Source organism: Mangifera indica, chromosome 10 (genome assembly GCF_011075055.1).
Source record: "Mangifera indica cultivar Alphonso chromosome 10, CATAS_Mindica_2.1, whole genome shotgun sequence".
NCBI lineage: Eukaryota > Viridiplantae > Streptophyta > Magnoliopsida > Sapindales > Anacardiaceae > Mangifera > Mangifera indica.
This window is the reverse complement of record NC_058146.1, coordinates 16,358,619-16,379,897: the sequence shown is the minus strand read 5'-3', so window position 1 is coordinate 16,379,897 and position 21,279 is coordinate 16,358,619. Positions and strand designations below refer to the sequence as shown.

General features: G+C 32.5%; 1 protein-coding gene and 1 long non-coding RNA gene across 2 annotated transcripts in view; both read right to left on the bottom strand.

The window, feature by feature from the left end:
• LOC123226808 (probable LRR receptor-like serine/threonine-protein kinase At3g47570) overlaps positions 1–20,725 on the bottom strand; it is a 33,912-nt gene extending 13,187 nt beyond the window's left edge. Inside the window, exons 1-3 of the mRNA XM_044651324.1 lie at positions 20,302–20,725; positions 19,882–20,025; positions 17,613–19,595 (exon numbers count right to left, since the gene is read on the bottom strand). Coding sequence (XP_044507259.1) covers positions 17,613–19,595; positions 19,882–20,025; positions 20,302–20,725 — 2,551 coding nt within the window. The remainder of the gene's footprint in view (positions 1–17,612; positions 19,596–19,881; positions 20,026–20,301) is intronic.
• On the bottom strand, positions 9,002–11,594 carry LOC123228174. Its single transcript, XR_006504636.1, has 2 exons — positions 11,325–11,594; positions 9,002–9,506 (listed from the first exon to the last, which is right to left on the bottom strand). It is a non-coding gene; the product is annotated as an uncharacterized LOC123228174 (long non-coding RNA).
• Positions 20,726–21,279: the final 554 nt, after the last annotated feature.

Genomic DNA, 21,279 nt, shown 5'->3' with positions numbered 1-21,279 from the left:
CCTTTAACCAAACACAATAATTATTTATACCTATAAAATTTTATCAAACATAGTAATCATTTATACCCAGTAATCTTCTAAGTAATCTATCTTCAAGGTAATCTTTCTATTTTAGTAATCAAACATTACCTAAACCAAACGCCCCATAAGTATAATTTAAAATTTGTGTAAAACTTGGATAGAAAATCTCTTTTGGCCTTTCTGTCTTAATAAGAATCTAAATTCCACACGTTGTTGGGCCACGTCATTCATTGGGGTCCTTTTTTTTCACTTTTGTGCCTTTGCCTTGGGAGGGGTTGTGAAAGTGGGGTCAGAATTCTTTTGTGGGATATTATTAATTTTAAATTTAATTTTAACATAATCAAAATATGTAGGATTTAATATCATCTTAATAATATTATAAATATTTTTTAAAATTATAAATTGTGTATACACCTTATTACATCCTTATTTCTCAAAAAATAAAATAATTTATTATAAAATACATATTATATCATATGATTTATACAATATATCCATCAATTTTCGATACAAATGTATAATTTTGGTTTGTTTTATATTATATCAACGGTGCAGATGAGAGCGCCAAGGCCACATCTGTATAAGACAAAAAAAAGAATCGCAAATTAAGCCATACGGGCAAATTCAGTTAACAAACAAAATTTGAAAGCCCATAGATAAATATACCTTCATGCAAGGTCCTCTAAACCCCCTCCTGCGAAGCATCCACACCCCCTGATACGACAAAGACATCAGAAACATGTTCAACGAAAAAGAAGAAAGTGAGGAATTATTTTACAAACTGGGTGCAGAAACCAAACCGTTTTCGGCTGCCCCGCATGACCAATCTTCCATCTTCATTTATGCTACAAGTGACTCTCGAGAATTCAATGACTTGGCTTGGAAGAAGCAATACCATGCTAGCCCTAACTCCATCGACAACTATCATTATAATCTCTTGCCTTTCTGGGTCGTCTGTGTCGTTGCAGCGTAAATCTGAGTGTGATATATTAGCTTTCGCACCCGCTCTGATTGTAATGGTATTACGGAAGCGGTTGGGTCGTGGTAGGGGTCTAAAGAACCTCACTTGAAGCTCAGCACCGGTGTTGTTTTCGAAAGTGGTAAGGCTTGCACCCATGGCTATGTTATCACACATGATAATATTAGGAGTTTTGTGTGGTTTATTTATAGGCATGCATAAACACGACGATACAGTTAGGACAACCCTGAAATATCCCTTACATTCTCCAATGGACTCAGCTACCTCCCTTAATTGATGGATTTTAGGGTAACTGAGACAATTACAAAATATGAAAGGGGTGTACAGGAAGGTTCTCCGAAGCTTGGGCATGTGAAGATTACTGTTCTACGTCTTTCTTTTCAAAACTACTACTCTCTGATAGGAAGACTTCTCAACATGTTGAAGAAGGATTAACTTTTAACTTAATTAAAAATAAAATAATACGTAATTATATAATAATACATTTGTGAATTGTATTGAAACTCAGAAGTCATACCTGTAATCACTACTAGCAAGGCGCAAGCCAGATATTGGGAATACTGCATCTTATATAACAGATAATATGCTTAATGATTGAATTATCCTAAGGTTCCACTAGTTTGATAATATTAATTTTATCATACAATATGTGTCATTACCAAGACTATACGTTGAGAAAATTAGTTTCAGGAGGCCATGCAACCTGCAGTTTCTTTGTATGTGAGGCCAAGTATATGTTTAGTACAGAGCACCAAATTTTACAATATACACTATGATTATCACTATCTTACAATATACAATACGTATCATAAGATATAATAAATTAATACGATATAATGAATATATTATGTGATATAATTTATATTTTATGATATGATACATACTATCAATTTGAATAGATACATTTTTTTTAAATGATAATATAATAGAAGTATATATAAAAAATTATAAATTTTTAATAATGTTTATGAAATTTTTCAAAATGATAATATAACAATTAAAATTTTTTATTATTTTAATCATATTTTATTATTTTGTCTTTTAAAAGATGTATAAAAATATATATATAATAGACTTAGTGCATGAGATGCATAGAATTGAGTTGATTATAAATAAGATTATAATTGTGAAAGAAAGCAACAGAACCCACTTTAAAAAATTATTTTTATGGTATTTAATAAAATCATTAAAAATTTTGGTAAAAATCATTAAGAATATTTGGTATTATTTTTATTATATTAAGTAAAAAAATGACATTTTTTTATGATATTTATCGTAAAAATCACTGGCATTCATGAAAGTCAACAAATTTAATTTTCTTCTATCTAAATTCCACACGTTAAGCTACCTCATTGGGCCTCTTTTATTTCATTGCATTGGGTCCAATATGAGTTCCGAGGCCTTGTTAAAGTGGGTTCAAATGAATGTGTGATTTTGTCAACATTCTTTTCAACGTTAGGGCTGTCCGCCACATGATTTACAAGGAGGATCCAGGGATAAAAGTAAAAGGCCAAAAGTCTTGTTCCCACCAAATGTTCGGCGTGATGTCAAACTCATATAATTTCTAATTTTTAAAAACATAAACTCTTATTTATGAATAAAATTTTGTTAAAATTATCTGATAAAATTAAGAACAAAATCATAATTTTATAAGAAAATTTAAAAAATTAAAGTTTTATTACATTTCTCCCCCTCAATTTGAAAATTTAACAATTTCTCTTTACCCAAAATTTGAAAAGTAGTAATTTTCCCCCACTACGGTTAACTTAAAACCATCCCATTTTTCAATAATAAAATCCACTTCGACAACCTTCTTTGAGACTGGCCACTTTTCTTTGGTGTGCATTGTCACTCCCAATGACAAAAGGACTGATGAAATCAATCAAATCTTGTAGGACAAAGACGAATATTAGTCAAAAGTTTGGTAATCTTGTTCATCTTCGACCACAATCAAAAGACTTCTCAGTAGGACCTCATACAGAGTTGGCTACCGAATGAAACGAGTGACGGAGAGGGTTCATTGTCAAATGATGGAAAGGGTAATAGATTGAATCGATGATGAACCCATCTTTGATTTTTTTTTATCTGTTGAGAATCGAATGAAAATGAAGATGCCAATGAACGACAAAGAGAGAGTCGAGAGGAAGAGACTGAGCCGATCTTCACTAGAGAGATGAAGATGGCGACTGATTTCGATTATTGGTAGAGATGAAGATAAAAAGAAAACCCTAGTGGAGAATAGGTAATTTTTTGAAACTTAAGTTTTTGAAAAAAATTGTTATTTTTTAAAACTAAGGGGGTGAAAATGAGATAAATTTTATTTTCAATATTATTTATTAAATGATATTTTTACCTTTATTATTGATAGAAAATTTTAACAGAATTTGGGTGATGGGTGGATGTTTGAATTTTTGAAAGTTAGAGGATATGAGTTTAAGATTTCTACTAACTTTGGGTGGGAAAAGTCTTTTGGCCAAAGTAAAACGATGACTTTCTTCACCTTCAAGCCTTACCTTGACTTTTGAGTGTTTTTGTCAATATTAAAAAAAGGGGAAAAGGACTTTCCCATCCAAATTTTAGTCTAATTTTAAAATCATACTTATGATAGATGAAAAATCTAAACACCCACTCATAGACTAATTATCGTCTAAATTTTCAGTTAGAGGTAAGGATAAAATCGTCATTTTATCATAAACTCTAAAACCTTGAAATTTATATAATTTTTTTCCCAGGTTTAAAAAACGAAGCGTCATCCTTCGTCGTTACATCTGGATGACTTGACAAAAGATAACAAAGCATCGTTCTTCATCTCTTCTTCCCGATTTGGATTATGAAGGGTCGTTTTTTGTTGAAAAAAAACCTTAACTTCTTTCTCATCGTTGGCTGGTTCCCTAAGCCACCAAAGATGAAACCTGAAAAGGGGGGAAGTGAATTTTTTAAAGTTTAATCATGAGGGGTAAATGTGAGTTTTCTAAACTAAGATGAGGAAATGATATAAATTTTTTAGGTTTTAGGGTTTATAGATAAAATAATGATTTTACCATCGCTTTTAATTAAAATTTTGGATGACAATTAGTCCATGAATGGGTATTTAAGTTTTTTAATCTGTTATTGTTATGATTTTGAATTTAGACTAAAACTTGGGTGGAAAATTGTCCTTTTCCCTTAGAAAAAAATTGTTCATTTGAATTTTTTTTTTATTTCATTTGTGTCAAGCTATTTTTAAATTTTAATTAAATCACATATGTTTGACCATTTAGAGATCAAAGTCATGCCGTATTGAGAATAATTACCTTGATGTTATCTCAAAGATTGCACATTCATTCCCAGTTGACATTTGGAAACTGAAAGGTGACGGTGGTAAAGATGAGAGATCGGTGGAGAGTTTAAGATTAAGTTTTTTTTTTTTTGGTGTGTTAAAATAATATTTTTGATTTATTTATTTTAATGATTATAAAATTGTATATTTTATTTATTTAATATAATTAATTAAATTCTATAAAGATGATTTAGTTGGGATAAAATTTTTCAATAAAAAAATATTGTAGGGATAATTTGAGTTAAAAAAAGAATTTTAAAATGTAAAAGTTAGATAATATACCAAGAGTAAACTATTGAGCAATGCTATATGTACTCATTTTTGGTACACAATTCATGTATATAGTGATGTGTCATCATGTAATTAATTAATTTTAAAATATGTGTCATCATATGATAAAGAAACATCCAATCACATGATAACATCTCATTTTTGTACACAAATTGTGTACCAAAAATAGGTATACATAGTTTTATTGTAAACTATTTATTTGGTTTTGTCAACTCTAACTAAAGATGTGTTTGATTTAGATAATCTTTAATTACCAAAAATAAAATATTACCACAAGATAGATTATATTGAAGATTATTAAGAATAAATAATTACTATATTTGGTAAAAATTAATAGATATAAATGACATAAATAATTATTGTGTTTAGTTATATAATTATATTTAACAAAATTTTTAATAAATAATTAGACGTATAACTTGTTTTTTTTATATTTATATTATGTTTTAGAAAATTATAATTAAGTTAATTTTATTAAATAATATATATTTAAAGTGAATAATTTTAATAGGTTTAAACCATTTTTTTAAATTTAATTTGATTTAATTTAAAATCTAAAATAATTTTGTATGAGTTGAAATTTTTTTTATTTTTTTAATCTGGTTTAAAAAAACTTTGGTACCCCCACCAAAATGAATATTATCCAACCCAGAGATGATCTAAATAGGCTGATACTTGTAAGAGAACAATGCTAAAAAAAAGAAAAGATCATGTGTTGTAATAATGAGAGAAAGAAAAAATATTTACACAAGATTTTGAGCAAAAAGAAAAAAATTAACAAGATTAAACCCTAATTTGAAAGGAAAACGAAAGAGAAAAATATTAGATTGTTCTGGAATAAGAGACAGGAATAATGTTATTAAAATGAGAAAAATACGTTAACTATTAGAGGGTATTAAAGATTATTTTAATAATATATTTTTTATTATTTATATTACTTTATTTGATTTATAAATAATAAAAAATTTTAATAATATTCTATTACTAATAGTGGTGTGACAAATAATATAAGATAATCTGATTATCATCTCTACCTTAGATATTAAAAGATTGACACTATAATTTTTATTTTATTATATTTATATCCTCATTAATTAATTTTTTTATGACACAAATAATCTTATTTTAATCAATATAATAAATAATATTAAAAAATATTTTAAAATAATTATATCTAAAAGTATTTAAGTAAAATAATATATTAATATTATTTTATTATCTTTAACCAAATACAATAATTATTTATATCTCTTTAATTTATCAAATTTCATCAAAATAATAATAATTTTTATATAATAATATTTAAAATAATTTATCAATTTTGATAATAAAATATTATTGAAACAAAACACCTCCAGCGGCTTCAGGAGTTACGTAGAATGCTAGAACAAATTCATGAGAAAGGCAGCGATATTAACGGAGAAACAAAGGGACAGAAATTATAACACCAATCAATCCAATTCTCATTAATGTGCCTTTCTTTACCTGGCCCACGGTATGGTGCCAAAACACCCAATGTCATGATGTCAACCCAAATGTTCCCACCTTCCTTCTTCTCCAGCTGACATGCACAGATGTCGCTATAATATGCTGACTGAGCAAGAAAATAGTCACAAAGATGATGTATTAAAATAAACAAAAAGAATTCAAGATAGCAAATCCAATCATGCAGGCATTGATACAAATAATGTCAAAAAATGTGCTTCAAGAACCACCTACACATTATTACTTTATGATGGACTGGTTTAAGGAAAGATCAATTGAGAGTTGCCCTCTATAATCGATCCAATGCCAATGACAAACCATTCAAATTTTTTTTTTTCCAAAATTCAAGCTTCAGCTGATGATTCAGATAGAAAAGTTTGTTGTGTTGGCTCTGTGGGTTGGTTTCATAGTCTGATTCTGATTCCAAGTAGGATTTGTTTTTGGGTGGATATTTTGGAAGCTTATTAGCTTCAACTGAAACACGCAACAGACAGAAAGCTAATCTCACTTTTACAAACCCCACCTGGGATACGGACTCTATGGCCTCCATGAAAGAATTTGAGCGGAGACTTGTCCTGACACCTTATCTGTATCCTTTCCAGACAAATCTAACAGAAGCAAACAATGCATGATTTGAATTCCTACTGTCATAATCATTGAAAACAAAGAATATACAGTAAAGAAAAGGTTTTACCTTCTGCTCTGAAATAAAATTGTATAATGGACTCTGTCACAAAAACGGAAATGTTGTAGTAAGGGCATTGAACTCAGAGCTTCTATAAAGACACAAGTTACAAAGCTAACTGAAGCTTTACTTCTTACATAATAATTAAGGCAAATGCAGCTAGCGAGTTTAACTGATATAGGTGTAGCTGTTAGTTCAGTTCATACCTGGAGGCTGGCCAAACTTAATTTTCCCTCTTTTGGGATTGTAAAGGACATGAATGTTACAGGTGACAACCTTGCCAGAATCTATTGAACTGGAAATTTGATGATACAAACTAATGAAATGGTATCCCAACAACATTTGGACAACAGTTTTGATGAGACAAACTCCTATATGTTTTCATCAGTAATGTTTCTAATCAAATAGATCACCATGATTGAGTTGTCTTAATATCTAATAAATTATAAGGCATATGAATTATTTGAATTGGATTCAAATCGATTTAGGTTGAATTCGATTATCAATTTAGCTCAACAAACTCGAAATGAGCTGTCTTATCTCTGAGCTTATACCCAAACTGAGCTGTATGTTTTGCAGCACCTCTGTTCCACATCTAGTTACTTATAGTTTTTCTTTTTCTTATTTTATTCATTGGGTTTTGCTTTTTCTATTGATTTACTTATAGTCACCCTTGCATCCTTTACTTTTTAGACTTCATTTAAATTCGGCTGTTGGATTGTAATTTTGAAAACTGCTGGACATAATTGGGAAGAATTAAACAAAAGTATAAGAAGATATTAGCAATTGTCTTACCAAAAAAATAAAGATATTAGCAATTAATATTTGTATTAAATGTTAAATACAATTCCTCTCTAAAAAAAAAAAAATCGGAAACGTTGGGAGAAACCAGAAAGGGAGCCATCCATGACTTAAAAGAAATGGATCAAGTAGCCTCTAGCTTGAGTAACAAAAAGATAAGTAGATATGAATCAAACTAAACCTGAATATCTCTTAGCTTAAGTTCAACTCTAATAAAAAATAGTTAGATTTGAGTTTGTCAAATCAAATTAAAGATGGCTTGAGTTAGACTCAAACAAAAAATGATTTAACTCAATTTAACTCAAATTCATAATTTGAATTAGTGTTTCAAATTTATGACTATTTTGAATTGATGGTTCAAATTTGTGAGTCATTGATAAAACGATATTGTTTTACCCTAATAATAGATAAAATCATTTATTCGAATTATAAATTCCAACCGAACTAAACCACGAATTTAAATCATAGATTCAAACTATGAATTGAGCCACGAACGTACTGGGTGACCAAAAGTTTGAATCTTTGAAGATTCGCCATAACAACAGAAAAAAAAAGCAAAATTTTGAGCTGGATCACTAAGAAATCATGAAAGGGAGATCTGGGAGTAAATAAAAAGAGGGTGGCATTTGTTTATGTTTTTGTTTCGGTGGTGATGTTAAAGTTAGAGATGGGGATAGGGAGAGAGGAAATGAGTTTCTTAGGCAAGTTTTTAAAAATATTGGAAAACATTGAGATTATAAAATATTAAAATCCTAAAAGAAAAAGGGTAAAATAGTCATTTTAGAAAAATCAAACAGAAGTTTTTAACATATATGGATGATGGGTGGTGGGATTTTGAATGTTTGAAACTTAGCATGCAGACATTGTTATCTTATCAAACCTTGGGTGGGACACAGTCAATTGGCCTATAATATGACAGCCTGTTGACTCTTCCTAGGGCGGAGAGAGAACGTTGAGTCAACACATAGATACTGGAGTGTGCCTTTTGTGGAAAGAAGGAAAAACAGAGACATTATCTTAATGATATATTACTGAAAAAATTATTACACATAAATAATTATTATATTTGATAAAATTTAATAAAAATAGATGATATAAATAATTAATGTGTTTAATTAACGATAATAAAATATTACTAGTAAATTATTTTACTTAAATGCTCTTAAATATAATTATTTTTAAATATTTTTAAATTATTTGTTATATTAATTAAAAATAAATTTATTTTTATGTTAAAAAATTAATAAATTAAAATATAATTATAATAAAATTAAGATTATCTTGGAAATATTTTAATACCTAAGGTAAAGGTGATACCACTTATATTACCTGTCACGTTAGCATTAGTAATAGAAAATTATTATAATCTTTTATTACTGACAAACCAAACAAGAGAATGTAAGTAATAAAAGATAAATTCTCAAAGTAATCTTTAAAACACTACAACCAAACTGCCCTTTTTAGTAAAATAGATCCCTATATACCATAGACAGTCTAAATAGCAGTCAAATGCAATTTGATTTCATCCAAAACAGAAAAGAGTGAAAGCTCTATGATAAGTGAATAACAAAAAACTAGATACTTCAATTAATTCAGGTTAGATTTAATCAACTCCAAAATAGGATTAAGACCTGAACCTATCAAGCTGATGAGAATAATCTGCTATGCTGCATCAGTTTCTACATCCATATGAACCCCTCAGTAGATCTCTTCAAGCTCATTTTGCCTCTTGAATACCAACTCTTTCATCTTCCTGGCTTTCAGATTATTTGCTCAACAACATCTAGAGCAAGGCATCCTTGTCTCACAACTTCGTCAATCGAGGAAGAAGCCAAACTAGTAACATGGTCAAATTTTCTTTGCTCAATGACAGGTGTCTCCGAGAGGTTTCACAGCTTTATCAATGTACTAGCTAGACCTTGAAGCTATGCCAAACAAAAATATCCAAAAGCAAGAAAGGCTTATAGTGTCATCTGATAATTTGTAATTGCAAAAGCAAAAATACACTATCTGGACAGAAAAGACGGTGAAAAAGCGAAGGAAATAAAATAAATAAGCCCCCACAACCATTAAAAATTATTTAAAAAAAAAAGTATGGGTCCTCAATTGAACAAAAACTATTCATATTTTCATCAACAAACCAAAGTAACTAGCCATTACAACACGAAAAATATCCACTGAAAAATTCCAAGGCAGAAAGTGATGTTAGCTTATGAAAAGAAAGCCTGGAAATTGAACAACACAGATTACAGATGAAAAGAACTCTTTGGTTTAAATAAAAAATATTAAGAACTACAGATTAGTTGAATAAAAGCCACATGAGTTGTAAGGGAAAAGAAAAACTGTTCTATGTACAAACAAATTTATTGTTAGAGTAACTATAAGTTAAGGATGGAACACATAAATATATTTGTGATAAGCTAATATTATGCTCATTAAAACTGCATAGTATTGCCAGAAATTTCAACCTCATACAAGAGGTTGGATGTCTTCCATGAGCCCTTATGCTAATAGCAGATGCATTGATAGTGTTCCATCACCAAAACTTTGAAGTACAGTAATGTGTTCCAAACTTTCTGACAACGAGGATCATATGTTCATTTTTACTTAAATTCATTTAAATTTCCACACTATGCAGAGTTGTCCTTATAATTTAAACAAGCCAGATTCTTTTTTAGGCTCTTCTACTAAAATTCATAAAGTAGCAACTCCCTTTCAATCTCTTCAAATTTAACACTCAGAAGACTTTCAGGGATTTTAGTTCTTAAACTCAAAATTTACACCAACATAACCAGGAAAGAGTCGGAAATTGAAGGGAAAACAACAGCAAAATAATGCTCAATGTAAGAATTTGCAAGACAATAAAGCTATATCTCAAGACAGAGAAATGACCACTTCAGAACCCAAAACATTAATCAAAGAGCCCAGAAATTTCACCCCAACCATGCTGTGAAACACAACAAATATATTATTTTTTCTTCTTTGGAAGTTAATGTTGAGGTATTTATCAAGTGAATGGATTGCCACAAATCTCCTATCAACTAATCCAATCAGAATGCCAAGCAAATAACTCATTGAATGTAAGAGAGACTTTTAGGAAAACGGAAGTCGGAATATTAAAAATTTGAAATTATTCCCCATCCAGATAGATTTGACCGATATAAAAAGTTACATAAACTGGAAACTGAGTCAATAATATATGCAGCCGACTAACAATAAATGACCAAACAATTCTATTTGTTTAGAACATCAGTCCTGTATACATTAAACCATGAGTACAGTTTATTTTAATGAACTTTTCAATAATTTCTCCTACAAATTAAGATGAATAGATTATTAAAACAATGAACCGCGTAAAAGATGGTTGCAGTTCACAACCCGGCATGTTTGAGACAAAGCTACCCCTATTCTCAACGCTTTCAGAAATGAATGCAAGACAAAGACACTTATAAGTGAAGTCTAATACATTTGTGCATATATGCATCTGTCATTGCTAGAGAGGAAGCAACATTAGTATTCACAAATCGAAGAGGTCGTAGATAATTTTATATTCTGGGCGTAAAAATAGTGAATGCCCAATCCAAACAAAACACTCATTTTTAATACCCTAAAAATCGAAAACTTCTACATCAAGCCAAAAGTAAACCTAACAAAAAGCATAAAACAATTCGTTCAGAAAAAAGAAAACACAAATCGGGAAGAAAGAGAAAAAACTGCTATAAAGCACCAACACAGCTACTTACCGGCGAGTTAAATGACGATTGAGACAACGTTTCCACTACAAAACAGTTGAATGACGTTAGAATGAAGATTGAGACGGTGATTGAAGCCACAAAGACAACCGACAGTGACGAAGATATGAGGTTTTCTGTCTGGCAAGGAAAAAATGGGGAAATTTTTTTTAGAAGAGAAGTGAACTGAGATGTAGTTGAGTGTCGCCTCTTCACTGCCCAGAGAGAGCGAGCGCTCTGCTGTTAACATAATGGCATAAGGGGCGTGTTTTGTGGATGATGATTAGAACAAAGATTGAGACGGTGATTGTTATTTGATTTTTTATTTAAATAATTTATATTTGAATGTTATTTTTTTATGTCATATTCAGTAGGAGTGGATATAAATCAAATCAGATTGAGTCAAATTTGAATTTTTTTTATCCAAATTTAATTCAAATAAAAAATAGTTTAATTAGAGTTTGATTTAAATTCATCGAAACAATTTTGAGTCATGAAGCTCATACAAGTGGATCGAAGAAGCCTAAGTAACTTGTCAAATGAGACATATCTTAAATAGTGATGCCACAGAGAAAGAGGGAGGACACTAAAAGCACTAAAAGCAAACATTGACGATGAGAGATCGAATGGTAAGACACAGTAGAGACATCAATCAAGTTGATTTTAAAGAAGAATCTGTCCAATGTGTAAAAAAATAGCTTTAAAATGAGATGAGTAAAATAAAAAGACACAATTGTTATCAAAGAAAAATTTAGAATTGAGTTGACACTTTTTGAGATTAAATTACATTTAAATTTAAACTTTGAGATTAAATTTAACTTAAAGTTTAACTTTTAATATTAGATTTATTCGAGTTTAAAATCTGATATTGGATTAAATTGTATCTACAAAGTGTATATAATTATGTGAAAATTCATTTGTAAACAATACATAAGAAATCATAGAGAAATACATAGAGTTTATTTGGTTATTCTTCCCTTCTTTATTCTACTTCTTAGTTGTCGGCCTTGTTTTCTTTTATTAATCTTATTCTACTCTACTCAAGTCCCTTCCTAACCAACTCTAAACTCACTTCAAATGGCCACCTCAATTTCCTCCACCCAATAAATACCGACTCTCCCTTTATATAACTAAACATATAGTTAACTACTCCTTCTCTTTACCTTGTCATCTCCTTTCTTGTTGTCAAAAAAAAATTTGATGGTTGGTCTGGAAAACACTTCTTATTCTTTTTCTTAAACTGTAACACCTTATGTCTATTGTGGATGGCCTTGAGCCTCCACCAACATAACTTTTGCCCTTCCCATCTAACATCAATCCATTGTCAACCTTTCTCATCTCTAATCCCGCCTACACAACTTGGGTCACACATGATCAAACCGCACTTGGTTGGTTACTTGCACCTTCTTCCAAATCCATTATAACCCAACTATCAAACCACACCATCTCTGAATCTGTTTAGTCTTACCTTGCTACGTCATATGCTGCTCAATCTATCACCCAAGCTGCATCTCTTTGAATACAACTTCAAGCCATTCAAAAGGGCAATCAATCAGTTACAAAGTTTATACAATAAGCAATTTCAGTTAGTGATAAACTTCAGACAGTTGATGAACCAATTTCTAACATTGAGTATCAAACCTGCCTCTTTAGAGGTCTTGATAGTGAGTTTTTTGCTTTTACCATTGTCATATCTGTCCATACCCAAATCCAACCATCGATAGCATATTATAGGCATTAATGTTAGATGCCATGGTCTTTCTTAGTGACCAATCTCAACACATTTCTCTCTTATGTTTTTATTTGTTGGCCTCTCAACTTTCTATAAGAACCACTCATAAAGCACTTGTTTTTTCTTTTTAACCTAACTCAAATACACAATCTTCAACATGTAAGAAACATTTCACTCAAACTTGGTGAAAAACAAAGACTGATTTTTATTTTTCTACAAAATAAATAGTGACACTAATTGCAAAAAGAATTTGACCACTTACTATCAAACTAACCCATTATCAATAACTAAAGAATCTCCAAAAAAACAAAGTAGGACCAACTAAGAATATGCTAACAACTACCTAAGAAACAACTTTGAATTATTCAACTCCTGTAATGGTTCGTAGGCTATTTTCTCTTTTGATATTTACCTTTTATGGTATCAAAGCCTCTAACCTACATCTAAAAATGGATTTTGTTCATACGTAGATGAACTATCAAAGTATGCTGGAGAAAAATGCAACATTTGGACCTTTGTATTTAAACAATTATCTCGAGTGGGAGTTTTCTAGTCTCAAGTCTACAGACGATAAAATCGAAATTGTCAAAAGACAATTATCGCTACTAGAGTGCACAAATCTTGTTCTCAATAGGTGCTTCTAAGTCCGACAGTTCCAATCAATATGTCACATCCCAATTCTTTTCAACACACGAAAGGGGTCATCATACTTCTAATTGGACATTATATAATCAAAGTTCTTCTTCTTTATTTTGTACATATAAATAACAACAAAACCTTGACTCTATACATAGATATAAATAGCAACAGTCACTTCCATACAAGCAAGTTCCAAAAAAATTTTCCTTTTTGAAGTGTTCTCTGCATATACCATATAAATTTTAGGTTATCCCTTCGGATATAGAATTTTGTATAAGGATAACAACATCTGTAGTTATCGAATAATTACTTTTTTCTATGTGAAACATTTTTTTTTTAAAGATTGAACTTTTACAATTTCCTTTTAAGTTAACTAAATTTTCAATTTTTTTTTCTATTGAAGGAATTCAGTTTTCACGATTCTTATTAAAGGTATTAAAGTAATCATTTTGCTTTCAAAACAAAACAAAACAAATGATTATAATTGTGTTTATTAGTACTTTCAACAGAAAATATTGCAAGCTCGATCCCCTCCATAAGAAAATCCAAAAATTTGGTTCCTTTAATAGAAAAATATGGGAGTTAGGTTTATTTAATTGGAAAAAAAAAATAAAATTTGATCCCTTCAATATCTGCCGTTTTATAATGTAAATTAGCTTTACAAATTTGTTATATTTCAGGAGCTAATCCTTCTAGTCTTTAAAACTCTATTTCAAAATTTATTATAATTTTAAAAGTTCTTGTACCAAAAACTTTTATTGATTGAATTGACAACTACTTCATCAATAAAGCGCATGAACACATGTCATGTTGCATGGTTAGTGGACGAGGCCCTACTCCCCGGATGAGATTTGTGGAAAGGATCAGGAGGCTAGTTAGAGATAGAGGGGCTGACCTCTCAAACTTCACACCGCCGAATGCCAATAAAGCCATTGCTTGGAATTGGGGCCTGTCGAACTGCATCTTCAAGTGTTGAGGCTTCAGCTCTTTGGAGGTGGCAGCCTTTTTGCTAACTGGGTATTTTTGTGCAGGTGCTTCTCCTTTCCTTTAGCTGGTTCCAACTTGGGTGGTTTGGTGCGGGTTGCTCTGGTCTTTATGAATGAATGTCCCTCTTCACCGCCTCATCTCTTCTGCTACTGGACTTTTTATGGGTTCTTCATCCTGCGTTCTCTGTTTCCGGCCTGTTTCCTTCTCATGGTGTGTTTTCAGCCTTTTCTCTGCGACTCCCTGGTGGTCTCTGGCTTTCTGTGGTTCTCCTCTGCATCGGCCTAGCTTCTTCCAATGTGTTCTTAGGTCCTGTGGAGGCGCCGTTATGCTACTGGTCTATTTTGGCTTGGGTTGGCTCTCTGCAGCTGCTTTAGTGCTGGAATCCTCTCATGTTCTTTTGCCTCTCTCCTTCTCTGTAGTCGCTGATCCCTGCATCCCTCTCCCCTGTTGGTTTTCTCCTGCATTGGGGTTCATTGGATATGTTGGCCTTTGTCTGCCTTACTACCGCCGAATTTGTGTTCTTAGCTGCAAGTTTTGCTGGCACCTTCCTATCCTTTCTCTCCCAGAGTCTTTCTTGTCTGTCCTGGAGCGTTCCAGCAGTGTTGTGCGTGGATGGTTCTTGGTTGTGGTTCCACCTGGTGGTTTGCTGTCCTGTGCCTAGTTCAGCTTCGCTGTCTGAGTTGGTGTCCTCCATACCCGTTGCTGTGCCATCCTGATGTTTGCTGCTCTATTCTTGCCGGAGCTCCCATCCCTGGAAAATACAGTGTGCTTCTGCTAATCTCCTTATTTGTACTGCTGGCGCTCCTGTTGGTTCCTGAGTGCTGCTTCTGTTCTTGCTGGTGCCGTCGTTTCTGCTCTCTGTTGTTGCTGTTTCTATCTTTTGGTGAGAGGTGCCTCCCTGGTTCTGTTTGTTTCGGCTGCTGCATCTGTCCTTCTACTTGTGCCTTCTTCTATTTTTGCAAGCTGCTCTTTTTGGTTTCTGGTGGGCAGTTCTGGTGGATTTCTTGGCTGCCTGGTGTGTGAACGAGCTGGTGTTTCCGTGGCTTCCTAGGCATAGAGGATTGTTGTGTAAGTGAACTGTGTGGATCCGGTGGGCTCCCTGTAGTGTGAGTTGGAAGTGTTGTTTGATCGTGATTGTGTTGATCTTTACGTTGGTTCTCTAAATTGGTTTGATGGGCTCCTTGTAGTATGGGTTGGAACTGATTTTGCTATCCTCCATCTTGTGGATAGGGCTGGATTCGAGCCGAGCCAGCTCGAGCTCGAGCTTGACTCGGCTCGGTTCGAGCCCGAAACGAGCCGGGCTCTGCTCGGCTCGATCGAGCTCGAGCCGAGCTCGAGCTGGCTTGGGTTGGCTCGGTGATTTTTTTAATAATTTTTTATACAAAACGACATCGTTTTGATTCATATATATATACAAAACGATGCCGTTTTGATATGAAAAACGAGTCGAGCCGAGCCAAAAACGAGCCGAGCCGGAAACGAGTTGAACTCGAGCCGAGCAGAGTCCAGCTCGAGTCGAGCTCGAGCCGAACTCGAGCCGCTCAGAAATAAGTCGAGCCGAGCCCAAACTGGCTGCGAGCTGAGCTCGGCTCGGCTTGAATCCAGCCCTACTTGTGGATGAACTTAGGTTGTTTGCCCCTGGCTGGTTTTTGTTAAATGTGCATATATATATATATATATATTTAAGTATCCAACTAATAATAATAATAAGAGACACTATAATTCATCTCTAGTGAAAATAGGAAAATTTCAAAACCCCTATACTTTATCATTACTAAGATCCATCAAATTTAAATATTTATTACAAGAACTTGTTTTTAATCAAAGTTGACCTTATAACATGCATATACTTACCATCAAACTTATGGTAGAGGTAGAAGGTTGCCAAACTCAGGCTGTCTAATTGAAAGGATGTTGGCTAGCCAATTCTTCCATTTCTATCTATGAATCAAAAACAATTATCCATTGTTAAATAACATAACATAGACAAAAGAAAGGTTTAAAGGTATGTGACTGATCATTTATATTACAATTTTATTCTTATTGAAAATAGAAGGAAGTTAGCCTAAATTCAATACCCATCTGCCTTTTCTTGTTCTGATTTCTCCAAGTTGGGCTCTCATTTTGATGAGTCTTGTCACTACTTCTTTCATGGTGATCCTGTCCGAAGGCGATTCTCTTGTACACTCCATAGCCAAGCTTAAGATAGACGACACACATTCTTGCTTGCTTGAGAAATGTTCATCATCCATTGTAAGCAAATCTGTGTCCACGACTTGCATCACTGTGCTGCATAATGATTCACTAACCCACCTCCTTAAGTTCATTTCTTCTGTAAAAATTTCATTTGTTGGCCTTTTCTTGGTAAATGTTTCCATTAGCAAGACACCGTAGCTGTACACATCTCCTTGCCTAGATACCCTTCCTTCTCTCCCATATTCTGATCACAGTAATCATGTATGTGCACTTTCATTGTTACACATAAACAGTAACAAATTGAAGTTTTAATAAAAAAAATTACAACAAATGGAGGTATCAAACTATCATCTATTTTTATTGAAGGATCTAAAGTTTGTATTTTTTTTTAATTAATATAATTAAACTTTCAATTTTTTCTATTAAAAAACCAAATTTTCAAAATTTTTTATTAAATGACTAAACTTTTACTATTTCCTATTAAAAATACCAAACTGATGACCTTGTTTCCAAAATAAAACAAAACAAAATAAATTTAATTGTGTTTGTTTAATGCATTTAATAGAAAATATTGAAGTTTGGTTTTTTATGTAGAAAAATTTAAAAGTTTGGATCTTTCAATATAAAAATTTGAAAGTTAAGTCTCTCAAATAAAAAAAACAAAATTCGATCATTTTAATAAAATAAGTTGATAGTTTCATATCTCCATATGTTGTCATCTTAGAAAAAAAAAATGAAACAATTACCTGGTGCCATATAACCAATGGTGGCAAGGGTCTTTGTTTGTGTCATAGAGTTTTCTTCACCTAAGAGCTTTGCAATGCCAAAATCACTCAAATGTGCAACCATAAGTTCGTCTAGTAGGACATTGCTTGGCTTTACGTCACAATGAATGATTGGGATTGAATAGCCAAAGTAGAGATATTCCAAAGCTGAAGCAACATCGATCATTATATTAAGTCTATGAGAAATGTCCAAAACAGTCTTCTCATAGAACAACAATTTCTCCAAGCTCCCATTAGGCATGTATTCAAGTATCAAAGATTTAAAGTCATCATTTGAACAGCTGCTGATGATTTTGACAAGATTTCGATGACGAACACATCTTATCACTTCACATTCAGTTTCAAAACTTGTAAGAGCCCCTTCAAAATCCAAGAGAAATACTTTTGCTGCAACCTCCATTCCGTCATCTAATCTTCCTTTGTAAACTGAACCGTAACTTCCTTTGCCAAGCAAGTTGTTCTCACTGAATCCATTTGTTGCTCTCACAAGTTCCTGGTAAGAAATTTTTCTCCATGTTCCTCTAGGACAAAAATCAACATTGGTAGTTGGCCTTGTTCTCCTTTTCCAGATAAACAAAGACATAAGAACCAGGACAACTAATGAGATTGCAATGCATGTTGGCAAAAGAATCAACAGGAAAACCTTTTTAGCCCTTGATTTTCGATGACTGCCTTTTTTGCATGGTGGAACTTGCAATTGAGGAGGTCCACACAATGCAAGATTCCCCATAAACGATTCAGCTGAGAAATTTTTGAAGGACCCTACTCTAGGAATTTCGCCACTTAGTTGGTTGAAAGATAAATTTAGATATTTGAGGTACATGAGTGCCTCTAAAGACTTGGGAATCACTCCAGAAAGGTTATTTCTAGACAAATCCAAGAATTCTAGGCTTTTCAAGTTGCCAAATGTTTCAGGAATGGAGCCTTGTAATTTGTTGTACTCTAAAGAGAGAGATTGTAGATTTTCTAGGCTTCCAATAGCAATTGAAATATCTCCTGAAAAAAGATTCCTTGAAAGATTTATAGCTATGGCAACCTTAAGATTTCCAATGTCTAATGAAAGAGATCTGTCCAAAAAATTTGATGACACATCCAAGTACAAGAGATCCTCTAGGTTCCACAAAGTTGAGGGTATAGAAGAAGTTAATCTGTTTGAGCCTAAAAACAATTTTCTTAGTGCAGTGAGACTGCCAATACATGCAGGTATGGCTCCATAGAACTTGTTCCCCTCAAAATTCAACTCATCCAATTCATGTAAATGACAAAATATATCTGGGATGAGTTCTTCAAATTTATTATTTTGAAGATACAAACCTTGGAGCATCTGCAATCCATCCATAGTAACTGGAATTGGTCCAATCAATTCATTATCTTGTAAAGCTAAAAGTATCAAGTTTTTCAAGTTTCCAATTTCTTTGGGAAGTTTGCCACTAATGTTGCAACCATGTATGTAAAAATATTCCAAAGAAATAGAAAGATTCCCTATGGAGCTTGGAAGCATGCCATTTAGTGGATTTTCGCTTAAGATTAGACGTCTTAAACTCTTGCAATTTGTCAAATTGGAAAGAAAGCTCAAATCAGGAGTAGATGTGAAGTAATTATAATCTAAAAAAAGTCTCTTAAGATTTTTTAAATTACCAATTGTACCAGGAATGAAGCCTGAGAATGAGTTAGCTGAGATTGCTAGAATGGAGAGCTTGGAAGCATTGGTGATGAAATCAGGAAACGGCCCACTGAAATTATTTTCCCACAAGTAAAGACCCTCAAGGTTTGGAAGCTCTGCAATTGACGGAAGAATTCCGGAGAGTTGATTCTCATACAATGAAAGTGTGTGCATTGTTGAAATGTTGAATATAGTGGCAGGGACAGGGCCAACTAGGTGGTTATATCCAAGTTCCAACACCTCAAGATTATGAAGATTGCCAATTTCAGGTGGTATCTCACCTAAAAATATGATAGATCAATTAATGAATCGGATTATTTTAGTATTATAATGTTATTTACTTTGAACATATAATCTATCATAGTTTTGTACTTTTAACAACTTGGTATTTGACAAATTATCTAACTAATCTTCTTTTAGTATTTATAAAAACTATGAGGTATTTCGATATACTCAACCTCTTACTTATATTTTGACAATATTAGATTTAACTAGGGGTATTAAAATTATTATAAAATGAAATTAATTCATAATAACAAGAAGTTTTGAAAGAGGTTTATTATTTACCTATTAATTTGTTCGACTCTAGAATTAGATACTTGATTAATGTCAAGTTCTCAATTTCTCTTGGAATAGTTCCTGTTAAGTAACTATTTGGCAGTGATAATAGCTCCAGTTTTGCAAGATTGTCAAGCTCTTTTGGAATTTCTCCTACAAAAACATTATAAATAAGCAATATATTATTGAATGACAAGGAATATAAAAAGAATATCTGTAGCATATCTTGTAGTTTGTTGTATCCAAGATAGATCTCTCTAAGTTGAGTCAAGTTTCCAATTTCTTTCGGAATGGCTCCTGTGAAATTATTGACTGACAACGATAAGGTTTGCAAGCTTCTGCATTTAGATATGGTCGATGGTATTTTTCCCTCGAACATGTTAGAATGCAAATAAAGCAACTGCAAATTGGGAAGATTATCAAAAATACTAGCAGGGAGTTCGCCCGACAATCTGTTATGGCTCAAATCAAGGTATTTCAGTCGACGTAATTGAGCATATTCCTCAGGGAGAGAGCCATAAAAGCTGTTGTTCCAAATGTCAAGCCTTGAAAGGAAAGATAGATTTCCCAGTTGAGGAGGAAGGGTGGCTGTGAGATCCAAGTGAGAAATATTCAAAGCTATTACTCGAAGGTGACGAGCACCACAAGTTATGCCTTTCCAATGACAAACAGAAGAACTTGCGGACCAATTACTGGCCAACAAATTGCTTGGATCATGGCTTATACGAGCTTTCAGGGCAAGAAGAGCTTGTTTGTCTGTGAAAATGTCGGTTACTTGTGCATGAACGAAGGGACGTGTCAAAAAATGAAGTAAGAAAGCTAACAAAATGCTGAGAAATAGTTTTTTCTCCATGAGAGCACAACTTAGATTTGTCGAGTGTGGGCTTGTTGACATGTGTGAGTACATGAAAATGATACTTATAAGAACTTCCAGTACGTATTAGTTATTTTCCACTAACAATTTCAAGTCCCTTCCAAGACGTTTTGCCCCACTAACAATTTCCAATTCCAAGTCTCTATATATCAGTCAATTTCCACAAACAATTCCAAGTCTCCCTCAGAAGAAACTCTTTCTCTCCGTAATCAAAGGTGAGGATTAAACACCGTCTAAATCAGAAATTGTTTAAATCAATATTCGGATAGTTATTCAAGTGTCATCAATTAAGCAATAAATGAAATATTTTGACAGTGGTCATAGATCTGCCAAAATATTACGTTTTCTTTTTTTTTTTTCTAATATATTTTGTGTTTTTTTTTTACGGTTTTTTTCTAGTAGTTAATGATTATTTTGACAGCTGTTATAAAGCACTATGAGCACGTCATGTTACTTGGTTAGTGGACGGCCTGCTCCGTAGTGAGTGGGTGGGGCAGCACCTTTGGCAGCAGCCGTTTTGAGTTGATATAAAA